Source organism: Lampetra fluviatilis, chromosome 5 (assembly GCF_964198595.1).
Source record: "Lampetra fluviatilis chromosome 5, kcLamFluv1.1, whole genome shotgun sequence".
Taxonomy (NCBI): Eukaryota; Metazoa; Chordata; class Hyperoartia; order Petromyzontiformes; family Petromyzontidae; genus Lampetra; species Lampetra fluviatilis.
The window spans coordinates 18742764-18759659 of NC_136279.1; the positions used below are offsets into that span (position 1 = coordinate 18742764).

General features: G+C 53.2%; 1 protein-coding gene across 2 annotated transcripts in view; it reads left to right on the forward strand.

Annotated features, from left to right (window-relative positions):
• LOC144932713 (beta-1,3-N-acetylglucosaminyltransferase lunatic fringe-like) overlaps positions 1-16019 on the forward strand; it is a 43157-nt gene extending 27138 nt beyond the window's left edge. Inside the window, exons 2-9 of one of the 2 annotated variants that reach the window (XM_078857079.1) lie at positions 1808-1856; positions 3077-3179; positions 3295-3448; positions 5501-5586; positions 6066-6231; positions 6740-6828; positions 7512-7546; positions 9752-16019. In XM_078857079.1, coding sequence (XP_078713205.1) covers positions 1808-1856; positions 3077-3179; positions 3295-3448; positions 5501-5586; positions 6066-6231; positions 6740-6828; positions 7512-7533 — 669 coding nt within the window. In that variant the 3' untranslated portion in view covers positions 7534-7546; positions 9752-16019. The remainder of the gene's footprint in view (positions 1-1807; positions 1857-3076; positions 3180-3294; positions 3449-5500; positions 5587-6065; positions 6232-6739; positions 6829-7511; positions 7547-9751) is intronic. The other variant, XM_078857078.1, reaches the window with a different exon arrangement.
• The last annotated feature ends 877 nt before the right edge of the window (positions 16020-16896 follow it).

Sequence of the window (16896 nt, forward strand, 5' to 3'; positions counted from 1 at the left end):
GCACAGCTGAGAACCTGAGATTGAGTCCCGGAACTGAGCGTCTCTCTCTCTCTCTTTCCATGTCTTCAGGTTCTTAATGGCCGTGTCGGAGACACAAGGCTGGCACGGCTGAGATCCAGGGGACAAAGCCCTGCTGCTAGGAGATTCATAATGGCCGTGTTAGAGACGTTGAGCGGACAGCGTCGAGAGACCTGGGTTTGGATCCAGCCATCAGAGGCGCTTGCGATTAAACTAATGCCCCGAGAGTAACCTGGTCAACCGTAACCAAATCGCACGGAAGGTGGCAGCCCGACTTCTCGAGACATGGGCCATTCTGAACATTCAGAAGGGGAGAGAGAGAGACCCAGATCTAGCATCGCTCATCTCAGCTTTGCCAGCTCATTGTTTCCGACATGGCCATTGTTGTGAACCGCCTGAGAGAGAGAGAGAGCAGCAGAGAGAGGGAGGGAGAGAGAGGGGCAGATACAAAGAGCTGGCGCGCAAAACCCAGATTCTCAGCGTTGCCAGCTCCGGGTCTCCGACACGGCCATTATGAGGCCCCCCCCCCACCACCACCACCATTCCCGGCTCGCCGCGCCGGGTGGGATTAGTGGCGGGGCCGGTGAGCGCCGGGCCGGTTGTTTAAGCGGCTTCACGCCTCGCCAGCGGAAAGGCGGCGCCGGGGGCGGCCGCGGCAGTGATTCGTTCGTTCCTTCCTTCCTTCCTCGCTCGGTTGCTCAGTCGCCAGCGAGCGACCTGGGCGCGGCGGAGTAATCGTAAAGTAAAAAAAAACTTACCACAGTGCCCCCCCCCTCTACCAGCCCCGTCCTCGCGCCTGCGTCTACGCTGGCAGCTCCCGGGGGCGGCGGTGTAGATTCCACATTCCTGTGGCGGGGACCAATGACTGCGTAGTAGTAGTAGGACGATCGTTGTCAGGTTCCCAAGAAGTGTTGCGACTTATTTCATCGACACCTGGCAGAGATGATTATGTTGTTGTCGATTATGATGAAGATGGTCACGATGATGATGATGATGATGGGCCTGGAGTGGTGGCGCAGTGGTTAGCGCACTGCACTCTGAATCCAGCAAAAGCCGAGTTCGATCCCCGACCAACGGCTCAACAACGTCAGCTGGCGAGTGGCACCCCAACCAGTCCAGAGTCGACCTCCAAGCAGGATTTGAACTCTCGTGACCTTACGACTGCAGCGACGCCCTGACGAGGATGTTGTCGTAGTAATGATAATAACTTTTAAAAGGTGTTATGTTTTTAATCGGAATAGAAATAACACGCAGCCTAATAGCCATTTTTTCAAGACTAATGCCTCCCATCAGTGGACGTTTATTCAATAACTCAGCCTTGAAGTGATTTCCACATGGATTGGATTCATTTAAACCAAAGCCACTGGGCGCCTCTGATGGCCTGAGGTTATTATGGGCACGAGTCCAGGTGGCATTTCAACCTCATTGGGACTCGTCAGCAAGGCTTAGCCTCATAAACTAATGCCGCTTGGGTGGCTTTATTATGTCAGACGCACGCACACGCACGCGTGTAGCGTAAATCGCACAGTGCTCATTTACGGACACCCGGCTTTGACCCCCGGCTAACGTCGGGGACAACCGATTGGCGGGCCCTAGGCCACCCCTACACCTCTTCCACCCGTAATTGCTGGGAATCATTGCGTGCGGAGGTCTTTATCCAGCAGTCGGGAGGAGTGGCGATCCACGACTTCCCGATGCTGCCCATGACCCCGAATCTTGCCCTTCAACTTGCTCTGTGAGTCACACAATCCCTCCCTCTCTCTTTGCCCCCCCCCCCCACCCCCCACAGACATACATATTTACGGACACGGATGACGAGGAGATCCGCAAGGTCGCCGGTGAGTACCGACATCGCCTGCCCGCCCACCCACCCGCCCGCCTGGAATGATGGGAGATTACCCAGAGTGCCTTGGTGGCTCGGGGGTTGGAAGGTTGGAAGTGGCGCTGGGAGACTGGGCACATGCTTTCAATGAGTTAATAAACACCACACTACGAACCTGGTATTGGCCAAACATCTGAATATAAAAAAAACAATATGCAAAAAAACCGTAAATTATTTGATTACAGACAGCAGCAACACCGCCCCCGCAACTGCAAAATATTTGGCAGGACCCTCCTGGCAAAGACACTTGGTGTTGCTTTCTTGGGTAAACAAGTCGAACGATGATAATAATGCAGCAATGGAATGAACAATAATTTATTAACACGGCACACGATTTGGATGCGGATGCAGCGGTCCAAAAAAGCCGGCGCAGTTTTCCGCTCGAATAAGTGCTGGAGGCGATTGGGGAAGGGGGAGGGTGGGTTGGGGGGGGGGCCTGAATGCGCTGCGTCATAGCTACACATTACACGTAACGTTCGGGTCAAGTCTGTTGTGACCACAGCTGCTGGTCCGATCCGGCCTCGGCAGATCTCGTTGGCGCTAACGCCAAAGCACCGTCAGTTGGACCACCCCCCCACCCCCTCTTCCTCCTCTTCACCGTCCCAAACTTGAGTTCGAGTCCCGAGTCTGCTGGTGCCTTGGTGGGGTGGGGGGGGGGGGGGGAGGTCATCGACATCGTCCGCTGCCGTTGTTTTGCATCGCGGGGCCACCGTAGCGTGAAGCGATCGGCCGAGAAAACCGGTCGAGGCGGTGACGCCTCGCGATGAACGTGCCGAGGCTCTTTTGGCTTCCCCCATCTGGGGAACCGGCGGCGGGGAAACGACACGGCCGTGACGGTCGGCGGCTCTGACTAGCCCAGCGCGGTCGAACAACATCGACAACAATCAGAATAAGAATCACCCCCTGCGTCCAGCCACGGTGACGGGGGAGGCAACCCTCCCGGGGTAAAGCGAGCATACGGCCACATCTTCGACGAAGAACGTCGGCTCATTGTGTGGGAGCCGGGTGGATCGCCGCGTCGCTGTGACTGTGAGCGATGGAGATACGGCGGCTTGTGGAGCTGAAGGAGGAAGGTTCCTTCACGGCGGTAGTGATGGTGAACACGACGACGATGATGATAATGACGACGACGATGACGACGATAATTATGATGATGTCTGTAATGGCGCGGCGCAGGCTCCCACATGGTGAACACGAACTGCTCGGCGGCGCACAATCGGCAAGCGCTGTCGTGCAAGATGTCGGTGGAGTACGAGACCTTCGTGAAGTCCGGCAAGAAGTGAGAAGCGCGCTCGTGCACGCACGCTCACGCACCCTCACGCACGCGCGCTATTGCATGCACGCGTACGCACACTCACGACCTGCTTGCTGTGCTGCCCATTCCCCCCACGCAGGTGGTTCTGCCACGTGGACGATGACAACTACGTGAATGTGGAGGCGCTCAGGGCGGCACTCTCCTCCTTCTCGCACACACACGACTTCTACGTGGGGCGGCCATCGCTGGATCGGCCCATCGAGGCCACCGAGCGCCTCTCCCCCCACGTCTCGGTAAGCGGTCGCTCCCGGCAACCGGGCCTCATGGGTAACTAGGCGTCAAGGGCAACTAGGCCTCAAGGGCAACCAGGCTTCACGGGCAACCGGGGCACCATGGCAACCAGACCTATTACCTGTCCACATACCCCTATCAGCATGTTGGTTTCATAGTGAGTTAAATCATGTAATAACATAAATGAATGTGTTCTAATTACCTTTCCACGTAGTTAACACCGGAGACATTCAGACAAATGTAATAGTATATCATCTCGCTGAGGCTTGGTCAATTTGCTTGACCAGTGCTGTAGCATTTGAACATTTGGCTTTGTGGCGCCATCATTTTTATACCGTAGGGCTATTACGAAAAGAGATGCCGCTGTGTTTCACGCAGTCCGCAGTAGTTTCTGCAGTCGGGGAAGGTGGCGATGTTGCTCTGTGCGTGTGCGCAATCCCAGTTTTGAGTAAATTCGTCGGCCATGCTCTATTTCGAATTTGACAAAAGTTCTACCATGACTGTGACACACAATGGCCAGCTCGTTTCGAACAACGCCACGCGATTTGCAATGTCCGCCGTGAATCAGACGGCGAGCAGCGCGCCATTGGTCAATAATGCGCACCGCAGCATTGACCAGGGCGGCCACCACATTTGAACCCGTGAATGCAACGGTGGCTACCGCTGGGGCCGCAGTCACGGCCACCCCGATATCAGCAGGGCCCACCCCCCGTCACCAATGGCTTGTCGTACAGAACCAGCGAGGTCCTACCGAGCAGCTCATCCCGGAGTGAGAGAGAACTCAGCGTCACGCAGAGAGAAGAGTTTTCCGTGGAGTTATATATTCCGTGGCTGGCTTTTTGGCAGCAGCAAGGGGATAATCCACCATTGTACCGTACCTCTATGTTCTCACCGACAATCTCTTTTTCTGTCCACCAGCCCCGCGCTGCCACAGCGTGGCGTAAGCGTTGTTCGATTCGAATAGCTGGCGCACGACCGGCACAGCCTAGGGTAGGCCCTCATTTAGCAGTGGATCGATGGAGGGCTGTCCGTGTGCGTAGAGCAAGGCTGGCAGCATCAGGTTTTTTCCATCGGGTTTTTTTTATGGTTTTAATTAAAAAAAACGATCATCTCAGATGGCAAAAAATCCTGTTTTTTTCGGTTTTATTGCCTGTTAATCCATACAATTATAGCACCCACCAAAGAGAAGACAAACAACACATTCTGCTACAAGATGATGGTCAAAGGTCGCAAGACGCCGATGGAGTATCGGCCGTCCGATGGCAGTGAGTAGCCTGAGCTGCAAAAGATCGACGTCAAACTGTTCAGCATCGCCACGTCCAGTGCCGTAGCCAAGAGGAACTTCTCCACCTTGGCCTTCATTCACTCCAAGCTGAGGAACAGCCTGAGCTTGAAGTCGGTGGAGAAGCTCGTCTTGTTCAAGAGCAACATTCCCGCCTTCTTCGACGGCGTGGTTGAGATGATCGAAGAGGACAGCGAATCCGATTGCAAAAAAAACCGGGTTTTTTCCACCATTGGGCGTAGGGAGCAACCCAGCGCAGCAGTCAACGGAGCGGCGAGACTTTGGTGGTGAATGTGTTGATGTTGGTGGTGGTGGTGGAGCGGTAGTGTTGTTGTAGCGCGCTGCGCTACGAACCCGGCGATCCGAGTTAGATTCCCGCTCACGGCCAACACCAGTGACGATTATCTGAACCGGTTCTGGGCCTCCCCTAGGTCGATTCAGCCTCAAACATTTCCACTAGGGAGACAAAGGCGCCCAAGCGTGGTGTTGGCCACCCACCCCCTCGTGTGCCGTGCCGGCCTTCATAGGTGCTACTCGCTAACAGCACTTGCCCTAACAGTATGTTAAAACTATACGGGAGATCTTTGTCTTTGCCTTGGTTTGGTCCTGGTTTGGTGGAGATAACGGTGATAGGGAAAGTGATGATGATGTTGATGATGATGAAGACGATAATGGAGATGATGACGATGATGACGATGTTGATGTTTATGATGATTATGATGGAGATGATGATGGAGATGATGATGATGATGATGTGCCATCTCCCCCGCAGCACACGGTCACGTTCTGGTTTGCCACGGGAGGTGCCGGGTTCTGCTTGAGCCGCGGTCTCGCGCTGAAGATGACTCCGTGGGCCAGGTGAGTGCCGCCTGCCGTGGGGTTGCGGGCCCCCTGTGTGCGGTGCGCCGCGGTGTGGTATGGCGTGGCCACGGTGTGACCTGCCGTGCTGCGGTGTGGCCTAACCCATGGCGCGCCCGGTCTCGGTGTGGCGTGTGCCTGACGTGGTGTGGTGACGTAGTGCGGTGTCGCAGTGTGGTGATGTGGTGTGGTGACAAGGTGTGGTGTCGTGGTGGTCTAGAGCTCCCTGTCTCGGTGTGGCACACCCTGACGCAGTGTGGTATCGCGGTGCGGTGTGGCGTTGCAGTGTGACAGTGCGGTGTGGCGTCGTGGTGTGGCAGTGTTAACACGGTTCAGTATCGTGGTGTGGTGACACGGTGCATTGTGGCGATGTGGTGACGTGGTGTGGTGTCGTGGGGCGGTGACGCGGGGCGGTGACGCTGTGCGGTGTGGCGGTGCGGTGACACCGTGTGGTGTGGCGATGCGGTGTGGCGGTGCAGTGCCGGCGTGTTCATGAGCACGGCGGAGCGGATCCGTCTGCCGGACGACTGCACGGTGGGCTACATCGCCGAGGCCATGCTGGGGGTCCCGCTCACCTTCAGCCCACTCTTCCACTCGCACCTCGAGAACCTGCAACAGATCCCTCACGCTCAGCTCCCTCACCAGGTGAGGGTGCCACACACGCACACACCGTGGTACTGGGTGAGAGCAGTCCACCGAGTGGGCGAGCGTGGGGATAAGGAAGGTGCGACAGGTGACGACGGTGACGATGGTAACAGTGACGATGGTGATGATGACGGTAACGACGACATTAGTGACAACGGTGACGATGACAATGGCGGTGACGACGACATTGGTGAATTTATCTGGCATCTCCTTTCAGAACGGAGGCCTCCTAAATGGCTGAAAAATCCAACTGCGATCCAGTGACAATTTTAACATATAATTTCTCTCTCCCCGATTCTCACTCCCTCTCTCCCTGCCTCTCCTTCCTTCTCTCCTTGTCTTTCCCTGTCTCTCCATCTCTCTCCCTGGCTCTCCCTGTCTCTCCTTCCCCCTCTCCCTGCCTCTCTTCCTGTCTCTCCATCCCTCTCTCCCTGTCTCTCCATCCCTCTCTCCCTGTCTCTCTCCCTGTCTCTCTCCGTGCATCTCTCCGTGGCTCCCCCACTTCAAGGCGACGCTGAGCTACGGGACATTTGAGAACAAGCGCAACGTCATCAACATCAACAATGGAGCGTTCGGCAGCGAGCAAGACCCAACGAGGTTTCTCACCCCTCACTCACTCACCCCTCGCTCGCTTCACCCCTCACTCACTCACTCACCCCTCGCTCGCCCGCCCCTCGCTTGCCCGCCCCTCGCTCGCCCGCCCCTCGCTCGTCCACCCCTCGCTCGCCCACCCCTCGCTCGCCCACATCACCGAGTTCACCCAAAAATTATATTGCTACCATGGCTGTGATGATGATGGTGGTGGTGGTGATTGTCGCTGTTATGATGCTGCTACGATGACAACGATGATGATGACGGTGGTGGTGATTGTCGCTGTTATGATGCTGCTACGATGATGACGATGACGATGATGGTGGTGGTGGTGCTGCTGCTGCTGCCACTCGTGAATGTGATGCACATAGCTGTGTTCACTATTAGGAAGGCACTGGAGCTATGCACTTTTAAATCCTCTAGATTGAAAACTTATTCTTTTGAACTGCTTTTGTGTTTAGTTTGTTGTCTTTCCCCGCCCATACCTCTGATTAGCGCGGTTGGCTATGTAATGATGTGTGAAAGAAAGCTGTCTCTGGTGTAGACCATTCAGTTTCAAAGACAATGCATATGTTTTCAGGTGTTGTTTGCATGTTCACCACAAGTGCGTGTGGTTAATGCAGATTTGATGCCTTGCCAAAAGGTATCTATTTGGTGTTTGAACATCTTAACACCTGTTGTATTTCCAGGAAGAATAAAAGCAATTCGTAATTTTCATAATCAGGTTGGTTTATGTATAGTAGTGTAGGGCATCGTAGTGTATAGTAGTGTAGTGTATAGTAGTGTAGTGTATAGTGTAGTGTAGTGGAAAGTAGTGTAGTGCCTCCATAGAGCCCAATGTGTTCGCTTACCGACCATTCCCCTGTTAACGACGGACTGTTGTAGGTACAGTAAATATTAATGAATGCATTGATGAACCGTGTTATTTTTGATATCATGTGTTTATAATGTTGTTAGTACCTTTATGCATTCATATGCATTGTTTAAATATTATAAAGTACGTTTTTTCGGTGGAAAATATGTAGCTTTTGCTGCTATCGGAACGAATTAAGACTTTAACATGTATTTACTATACTCGTTTAACAACCAAATCGCCTAACGACCGGTTTGATGGAACCAATTACCGTCGTTAAGAGGGCTTCTAACGTATTTATACAAAATATAAATCTAGTTTAGTTTTTTTTATTCTTAGGTTTTTTCGGTAAAGTCACGTAGCCGCACCGAACCTCACGAAAATAATATTCAGGGCCTACCTTGGCTCCTCCCACCCTCAACCAGTATATATACAAGGACTGTTTTCTTGGAATTTCTCGTACTTGATACAGCAATCTGGCTGTGACGGTTCCACCTGAAGATGGAAGCTTGTGTTGCCTCCGAAACGTCGTGATTTTTTATTTTATTTTTATTTTACTTTCATAAATTTAATTTTTTTACCTACGTGACTTTACCGAAAAAACCTAAGAATATGAATCCTTGCAGTCACGAAAGCTTCAAATCTAGAAATAGTTTAGTTTTACCACCCCGGCCATTTTCGTCCGCTGCCAAGTCACGTGTTCCCACGGGATCCGCTCACTCGTTTCCAAACGGCGCCCCCTGCTGGAGCCGTGGCGCCGGTGCGGCAGGACCGGCCTCGACCTGCCCCCCCCCACCCCCCTTCAGGCTTTCCCGGAGCGTGACTTTTAAAGTCTCTTTTTTCCCCCATTCTTAAACCAAATGATCAAATTCATCCGCGCAGGGGAGAGATCCCGCGTGGGTACACGCAGGCCCGCGTGCGTAGCTACAATAGAAGAGCCGGTGGCGTCTGGCTTACGGTGGTGATGGTGGTGGTGACGACGATGTATGTACGTACGTGTGTGTTTTGAACTTTTTGCATACCACCGTGTGGGGAGCGGTGATGTAAGAGGTCAGCGCGCTGCGCTACGAACCCGGCGGCCCGAGTTCGATTCCCGCTCACGGCCAACAACACCAAGTGACGATTATCTGAACCCGTCCTGGGCCTCCTCCCCTTGGCCGATTCCTCTACAAAAAAGAGTGTTGAGAGTGAACGAGTGCCAGAGAGAGGACTGTGAGAGAAATGGGGGAGCGGTGGCATAGTGATTGGCGCGCTGCAGCTACGAACCCGGCGACTCCCGAGTTCGATTCCCGCTCACGGCCACCAACACCAAGTGATGATTGTCTGAACCGGTGATGGGCCTCACCGAGTTCGACTCAGCCTCAAATGAGTACCTGGTGCGGTGGGTAAACATCGCCACACTAGGAAGACAAAGGCGGCTTGGGCGTGGTGCTGGCCACCCACCCCCTTTTGTGCTGTGCCGGCCTTCGTAGGCGCTTGATAACAGCAGTTGCCCCAACAGTCTATTAAGGCTATACGGGTGATCTTTGTCTCTGTGTGTTGAATTTCTTTCGCACCACCGTACGTAGCCAACCATGCTAATCGGGGGCAAGGACAACAAACTAAACACAAAAAGCAGTTCTGAAGAAACGAGTGGTCAATGTATGTAATTTAAAACTGCACAGCTCCATTGGCTTCCTAATATCAGAAGAGAATTCCAGACGGCCGCAGAAGCGCATCTGAAAGCGCGCGATGCTGTTACCGTTTTGTTCAATCGCCAGCTAAAAGCCGCTGATTTTGGTTGGCTCGTGGCAAACTGGTACCCGTTTGTTTTCTGTCACACAATACCTTGCTGACGAGATCAGCAAGATATTGTGGTTCATTCGTGTGTAATGATGAAGACCATAGTGACAATGACGACGACGACGGTGGTGGTGGTGGTGTTGATGATGAAGTTGCACCCCGATGTTGTTGATGATGGTGACGTTGATGTTGAAGCTGATGATGCTAATTAAGCTGCTGGTGCTACCGCAAGCTGACGATTGCCGCTGATGATTCTGCTGACGACGATGCTGATGATGCTGATGCTCTCTGCAGGTTTCTGTCCCTCCACTGCCTGCTCCACCCCGACACGGACTGGTGCCCCCCGAGCTCATGACGTCCGCCGCTTCGACCCACGACCCACGACCCGCGACCCCCCTCAACGCTCAAACCTCTTGACCCCATCCTACCCCCCCTCCCTCCCCCCATTGGTGGATGAGAGTGAGCGGGGTAAGGTGACTGTTTTCTGGGTGGAGGACCAAAATCCGGGCTCGTCGTGAGCACCCCGCATCGCGACTCCCGATGATCGGCAACGAAGACGAAGCCTTTTGCGAAGCGAAACCCGAATCAAATTCTTGCACTCGACAGGCGACGACGGCGCGGCGGGGACGCTTCTGCCTGTCCTCGGCGCCTGCGCGCGTGGCCGCTTGCGGCGTTACATCTCGAACGTCTGTACAGAAATAATGACGACGACGACGACATTCGAGCCCTTTTTAAGGCAGCCGTTGCAGTATTTGTTCCTGAATGTTCTCTTGTTTTGCGTTTAATTTTACAGTTGATTGATTGTTATTACGTTTTGCTCGAAAGTGCTCGCCGTGTTCACGGTGACGTTGAAGGGACCAACGAAGGGAACGTTCTCCGCGCGAGCCTCACGCCGAAGCTCTTTTGCGTGAAATATTAACGACGACGATGATAGCGGTGGCGATGGCGGTTACAGCACAATGTTGCACATCCGGCCGTCGCACGTCCGCCGTGACCCAGTCAACCGCCCGCACCGCCCGCCGTAGCATTGCCGTGCCGCTTTCCGCTCTGTGACCTTCACAGGTTGGGATTGCTACGTACGATGTGAAAAGAAGTCCAGTGTAGACACACACACGCACACGCAGGCTCAAGCACCTTGGCGCTCTTTTATCCAGTCGCAACGGTTGCAACTGTCGGTTTCAATAGAATCGGTTTAACACGCGGTAGGCTTTTGCGACCAATATTATCCATATTGGGGTTTTTGGGTTCGAGTAAAATTGTAAACGTTGTGGGTTTACTGTCCAACACACCGGGGTGCTGTACTAGCAATGAATTGGCACGTTTTGCTAACGTGACAAATCTTACTAATTGGCTGTGTGGGGGTGGCGGCGGCAGGTTGAACGGCACATTTATATTTACACGATCTAACCCAAAAAAAGAAAAACCTCAGTCTCAACGGATGTTCACACATTGGACCTTTCCGCACGTTCCACCCGGACGTCGAGTCGCCGTCCAGACGGATACGCGGCAGCTGCTGCACCGTTAACCCGCCGTCGTGTTTCTGACTCGATGGGGGGGGGGGGGGGTGAAATATTGACAGCCCGCGTGCGGTGCGTTTCCCCGGTCGACTGCAGGCGTCTTAACCGCAACTAGTCGGGTACTAGAGGGCAGTATTTCCTACCCGGTAACAAGCTGGGGTTGTTGAAATGTATTTTTGTTGTTTGCTTAACCTGGCAACCGTGTGACAGAACACAAACGGGTACCAGTTTGCCACGAGTATAATCATTCGAATCTTAATGTTTAGCGTGTGACGTCATCGTTGACGCAAACTGCATCTCTCGCAATCGCCGAGGAACCACAGACGCGAGCTGGAAGGCCGCAGCAGCAGCAGCAGCAGCAACGGATTGCCCAAGTTCTGCGCTCCTCTACATATATATATCAAGGTGTTTTCAACCAATGAATGAGCATTCGTTACATGCGGGAGGAAACCGGAGCGACCCGAGAATTGCCACTCTGGCGTGCAAGGAGGCGGCCATTCCATCCCATTCAGACGAGGCGGATGGAGATTAGTCCGAACATTTGCTGTGCATTCGCCTCCTGGCGATCCAGAGTAGGTCACCTCCTCCACGATGCCCGCAGGTGGAAGGGAGTTTCGCAGCATCCGCGTGTGAGCCACCAACCCTCGCTTGCTGCCTCCCCACACGCAACTGCTGGTGGGCAGGCAGCCACGTGCAAAGCCACCACCACCACCCCCGTGTGATATATAAATGGCTCAAAAGTCAGGACATGTAGGGTTATTTATTTTATTTTAAAACTAAATTTTTTTAATTGATATTTTATCTAAATCGTTATGTATATCTATGTGTATTCTTCCTTTTGAGATGACATTAAAAATGTTAGATAATTGATTAAAATTTTTGTTCAATTCGTTTTTACGTCCGCTGAAGTAGGCAGCTGCGATCTTAAACAAAAAGCAAGTCCTCGATTAATTTCTAAAATAATAATTCATGCGTGAATGTTAAGAGTGGAATTCAGTTTGAGCGCGTGTTAAACTAAACCAAATAACTCCGTGCGGTTTGGTAACATCGATGTAACACCGCTGCGTGTCCTGACTTTTTGGCCACCCTGCAGAGAACAAGTGACCGTGCGACTCTTTGACCGTCTCCACTGAAACACGAAGGGAGCTGCCACCGCTGAGCAGCGACGAGCGGTCGGCGGCACGCTGGACTTGTCAGCCAAAGGGCACCGCTCCGGTTCCGTTTCCCCGCGCGGCAGTTGAAACGAGGGGGGGGGGGCAAAGTTGATCAAGTCCGTTCCGAATGTTGCACCGGTATCGGTCACCAGTTACGGCACGTGGCCTGGTGGTGGTGGCGGTGGTGATGGTGGTGGTGGCGGTAGTGGTGGTGGCGGTGTTGGTGGTGGCGGTAGTGGTGGTGGTGGTGGTGGCTATTCACGTGGCCTTGCAGCGGTGGATGGCTGTGCACGTGGCTGCTGTAATCCAGCACGGTGGAGGAGGCAGCAGTAACGAGAAGGGTCGGTGGAGCGTGGCACAACTGGCGTGAGACTCCCTTCCCGCCGTGGGCATCGCTGAGCTACCCGTACCCTGGCTCGCCAGGAGAAGGCAGCGCAGGTGCGCTAAATGTGGACTCTGGCCATTCCAGATGCACGCGACACGGTGTTGCCACCTTGCGCTTGTGGCTTCTCTCCGTGTGTTCCGCTTCATATTAATTGAAATAACGCCTTCGTATGTAGAGGACCGCAGAGCTCGGAGAGTGGGGTGCCGGGATGTTCTGCTCATCTTGCCGCTGCCTAGCTGCTGCTGCTGCTGCTACCCTTCCAAATTCGCCCGTCGTTCCTCCCTCTGAGTCGCTCGCTCGCTCGCCCTCCCTCCGAGAGAGCGAGCAGATACCCGTGAGGTGACCGAGATGTGAGCGCGGCACTCCACCGTCGCTTCTGGTTTTTTTGTTAAGTCGGTTGGCAGGAAGGGCATTGGATTCTCCCCAGTTGACGGGGAGTTCTTGACGTTGACATGGCCAAGCCATATTCGGGCGGTTGATTTGCTCGCCTCGTGTGAGCGTCGATGGCGTGGCTGCGGCCACCCCCAGAAGTGGTGGGGGGTGGTTGGGTATTGGTTTGGCGGGGCCTCTGAACGGCGTGTTGAGTGAGGCCTACGGTTGAAGAGGGAGGAGGGTTTGGGTTCAACACCTCCTGGCTTAAAGCGGGGGCCGGGTGTCGGGTCTCCCGCCGTGAAGTTGACGTCGCAAGAATTCAAAGCGAAATGTCCGGAACGGTTTTGTGAAGTTCAAATAAAAAAGGTGCCTTTTGGGGGGTGGGAGGGGGTGGTCAACTTTTGTTGTTGTTGTTGTTTTATACCGAGTTATGAGCCCGCTGCAGTGGGTGGGAAATTCCACATTCCATGTGACGGGAGCCAGTCTCTTTGAAGGATGCCCGTTTTGTTTTTGTTGTATAAGTTAGGGGTTCGGGTTAGCGTTACGGCTGGCAGTTAAGCACGCAGGGTAACGGGGGGGGGGGGCTATTGTTAGAGCTGTGGCTGGCGATGATGGCGAGAAGGGATTAATATGTTCTGTTTATTTAAGTGTTTTTTTGTTATTTTACGGGATACGTTGTTTTTCTCTCCATCAGAGGACATTGCAGCAAAATGTATTGTTGTCCTGTACCCATGTACCCATGCTCCCAACGTCGAATGCTCCCCGGCGTCATCAACCCGCACTGACCAGCGTGGTGAAGTATGGTCAAATGACCCCCATCCACCCGTGATGACACGCTCGGTCGGAGTCGGGGAGACGCATCTACCCAACATTGGTGGATTGACAAACGGGGCCCCACACCTTTGTATCGGAGCAATCGTACCTGCCCCTTTTGAGACATTGAGCGCCAGGTCACCCACGCGAATGAATCTCAAATGGGCTCCCGCCGGGTGAAATAGAGGGACATTAGAAATCTCACGAGGCGAGAAATCTCAAAATTGGCTCACATCAGATGAAGTAATGGGACGTTAAAAATATAACGAGGCGTGAAATCTCAAAATTGTCTCTCATCAGGTGAAATAATGGGACGTAAAGAATCTCAGGAGATGATCAATCTCAAAATTGTCTCTCATCAGATGAAATAATGGGGCGTTAAAAATATCACGAGCCGATCAATCTCAAAATTGTCTCTCATCAGGTGAAATAATGGGACGTTAAGAATCTCAGGAGATGATCAATCTCAAAATTGCCTCTCACCTGGTGAAATAATGGGACGTTAGAAATCTCACGAGGCGAGAAATCTCAAAATTGTCTCTCATCAGATGAAGTAATGGGACGTTAAAAATATAACGAGGCGTGAAATCTCAAAATTGTCTCTCATCAGGTGAAATAATGGGACGTAAAGAATATCAGATGATCAATCTCAAAATTGTCTCTCATCAGATGAAATAATGGGGCGTTAAAAATATCACGAGCCGATCAATCTCAAAATTGTCTCTCATCAGGTGAAATAATGGGACGTTAAGAATCTCAGGAGATGATCAATCTCAAAATTGCCTCTCACCTGGTGAATTAATGGGACGTTAGAAATCTCACGAGGCGAGAAATCTCAAAATTGTCTCTCATCAGGTGAAATAATGGGACGTTAAAAACCTCACGAGCCGATCAATCTCAAAATTGCCTCTCGCCTGGCGAAATGGACATCAATCTTCAAGAGGACGTCATTAATCCCGGCGGATATCTCGCCTGGTCAAACAACTAAAACTAAAATGTTTATCCTCATCGCGCGAGGTGACGGAATCTTCCTGCGCGGAGGCTCTTGGGTTCAAATGAAGGACACTGACGATTCGTCTTCAAGACTGTTGACTTTGTTTTATTTGTAAGTGCCGACACGGATACAGCAAGTGTTACCCGAGTACCGATGACAAGCGTTGCGTTGGTCATGTTCTTATAACGATGATGATGATGATGTTGTTGATGGTAATGATGATGATGATGTTGTTGTTGTTGAAGTTATTAGTGCAATAGCAGCTCGCTATCCCTAGGGGGCAGAGGGGACACGCGGCCAATCGTCCTGCAAAGGGAACTCCATTGGGGCGGGCGAGGGAGGGGAGGGGGTGACCGGGCCGACTTGGCACACGAAGGGTGTTTGTGCGTCTCGGTGTGTGTGTGTCTCGGTATGTGTCTCGGTGTGTGTGTGTGTCGGTGTGTGTGTGTGTCTCGGTGTGTGTGTCTCGGTATGTGTCTCGGTGTGTGTGTGTCTCGGTGTGTGTGTGTGGTTGTGTGTCTCGGTGTGTGTGTGTCGGTGTGTGTGTGTGTCGGTGTGTGTGTGTGTCGGTGTGTGTGTGTGTCGGTGTGTGTGTGTCTCGGTGTGTGTGTCTCGGTATGTGTCTCGGTGTGTGTGTGTCTCGGTGTGTGTGTGTGTGGTTGTGTGTCTCGGTGTGTGTGTGTCGGTGTGTGTGTGGTTGTGTGTGTGGTTGTGTGTCTCGGTGTGTGTGTGTCGGTGTGTGTGTGTGGTTGTGTGTGTGGTTGTGTGTCTCGGTGTGTGTGTGTGTGTGGGGAGCGGTGGTGCAGCGGTTAGCGCGCTGCGCTACGAACCCGGCCACCCGAGTTCGATTCCCGCTCACGGCCACCAACACCAAGCGACGATTGTCCCAACCGGTCCCGGGCCTCCCCTAGGTCGACTCGGCCTCAAACGAGTACCTGGTGCGATGTGTGGTGAACACCGCCACTGGGAAGACAAAGGCGGCCGGGCGGGCGTGGTGCTGGCCACCCACCCCCTCGTGTGCCACAGTGCCCACGGTGGTGACCTTCATGAGGTCACCCGCCTGGCCAATGGTCAGTGACAGTGTGGGGCCGAAGGCCTCTCTCCCCCCGGTGCTTCTTGTGAGGTTGACGATTGCCATGGCCACAATTAATATGGCAGTCACCTCCAGTGTGAGACATATCTTCCCCCATAGCGGCCTTCACCCGATTTGCCGGGGCGCGTGCGTGCGTGTTGTGTTTCTTGTGTTCGTTACCCGTAAACGAAACCAACTGTTGACCGTCGTGTTTAATAATAAGCTCCGTATTAAAATGGTATCTGTTCAAATCGACTCGAGTTTCTGCCGAATGACTCTGGTGGTGGTGCGGTGGTCGCTGCGTTACCGCGTAGAAGGTTCAATTCCCCTACCCCAGGGTCGGATCTGGGCTACCACGACACAACTCGCAACGTATCGGGATCTCGCGACTGCTTTGTCCACATCTGAGCGACTCGTTGCCGTTTCAGCGATCGCGGTTATCGGGGTGGGTTGTGTGACAGTGATTGTGGTTATCGGGGTGGGTTGTGTGACAGTGATTGTGGTTATCGGGGTGGGTTGAGTGACAGTGATTGTGGTTATCGGGGTGGGTTGTGTGACAGTGATTGTGGTTATCGGGGTGGGTTGTGTGACAGTGATTGTGGTTATCGGGGTGGGTTGTGTGACGGTGATTGTGGTTATCGGGGTGGGTTGTGTGACAGTGATTGTGGTTATCGGGGTGGGTTGTGTGACAGTGATTGTGGTTATCGGGGTGGGTTGTGTGACAGTGATTGTGGTTATCGGGGTGGGTTGTGTGACGGTGATTGTGGTTATCGGGGTGGGTTGTGTGACAGTGATTGTGGTTATCGGGGTGGGTTGAGTGACGGTGATTGTGGTTATCGGGGTGGGTTGTGTGACAGTGATTGTGGTTATCGGGGTGGGTTGAGTGACGGTGATTGTGGTTATCGGGGTGGGTTGTGTGACAGTGATTGTGGTTATCGGGGTGGGTTGAGTGACAGTGATTGTGGTTATCGGGGTGGGTTGAGTGACAGTGATTGTGGTTATCGGGGTGGGTTGTGTGACGGTGATTGTGGTTATCGGGGTGGGTTGTGTGACGGTGATTGTGGTTATCGGGGTGGGTTGTGTGACGGTGATTGTGGTTATCGGGGTGGGTTGAGTGACAGTGATTGTGGTT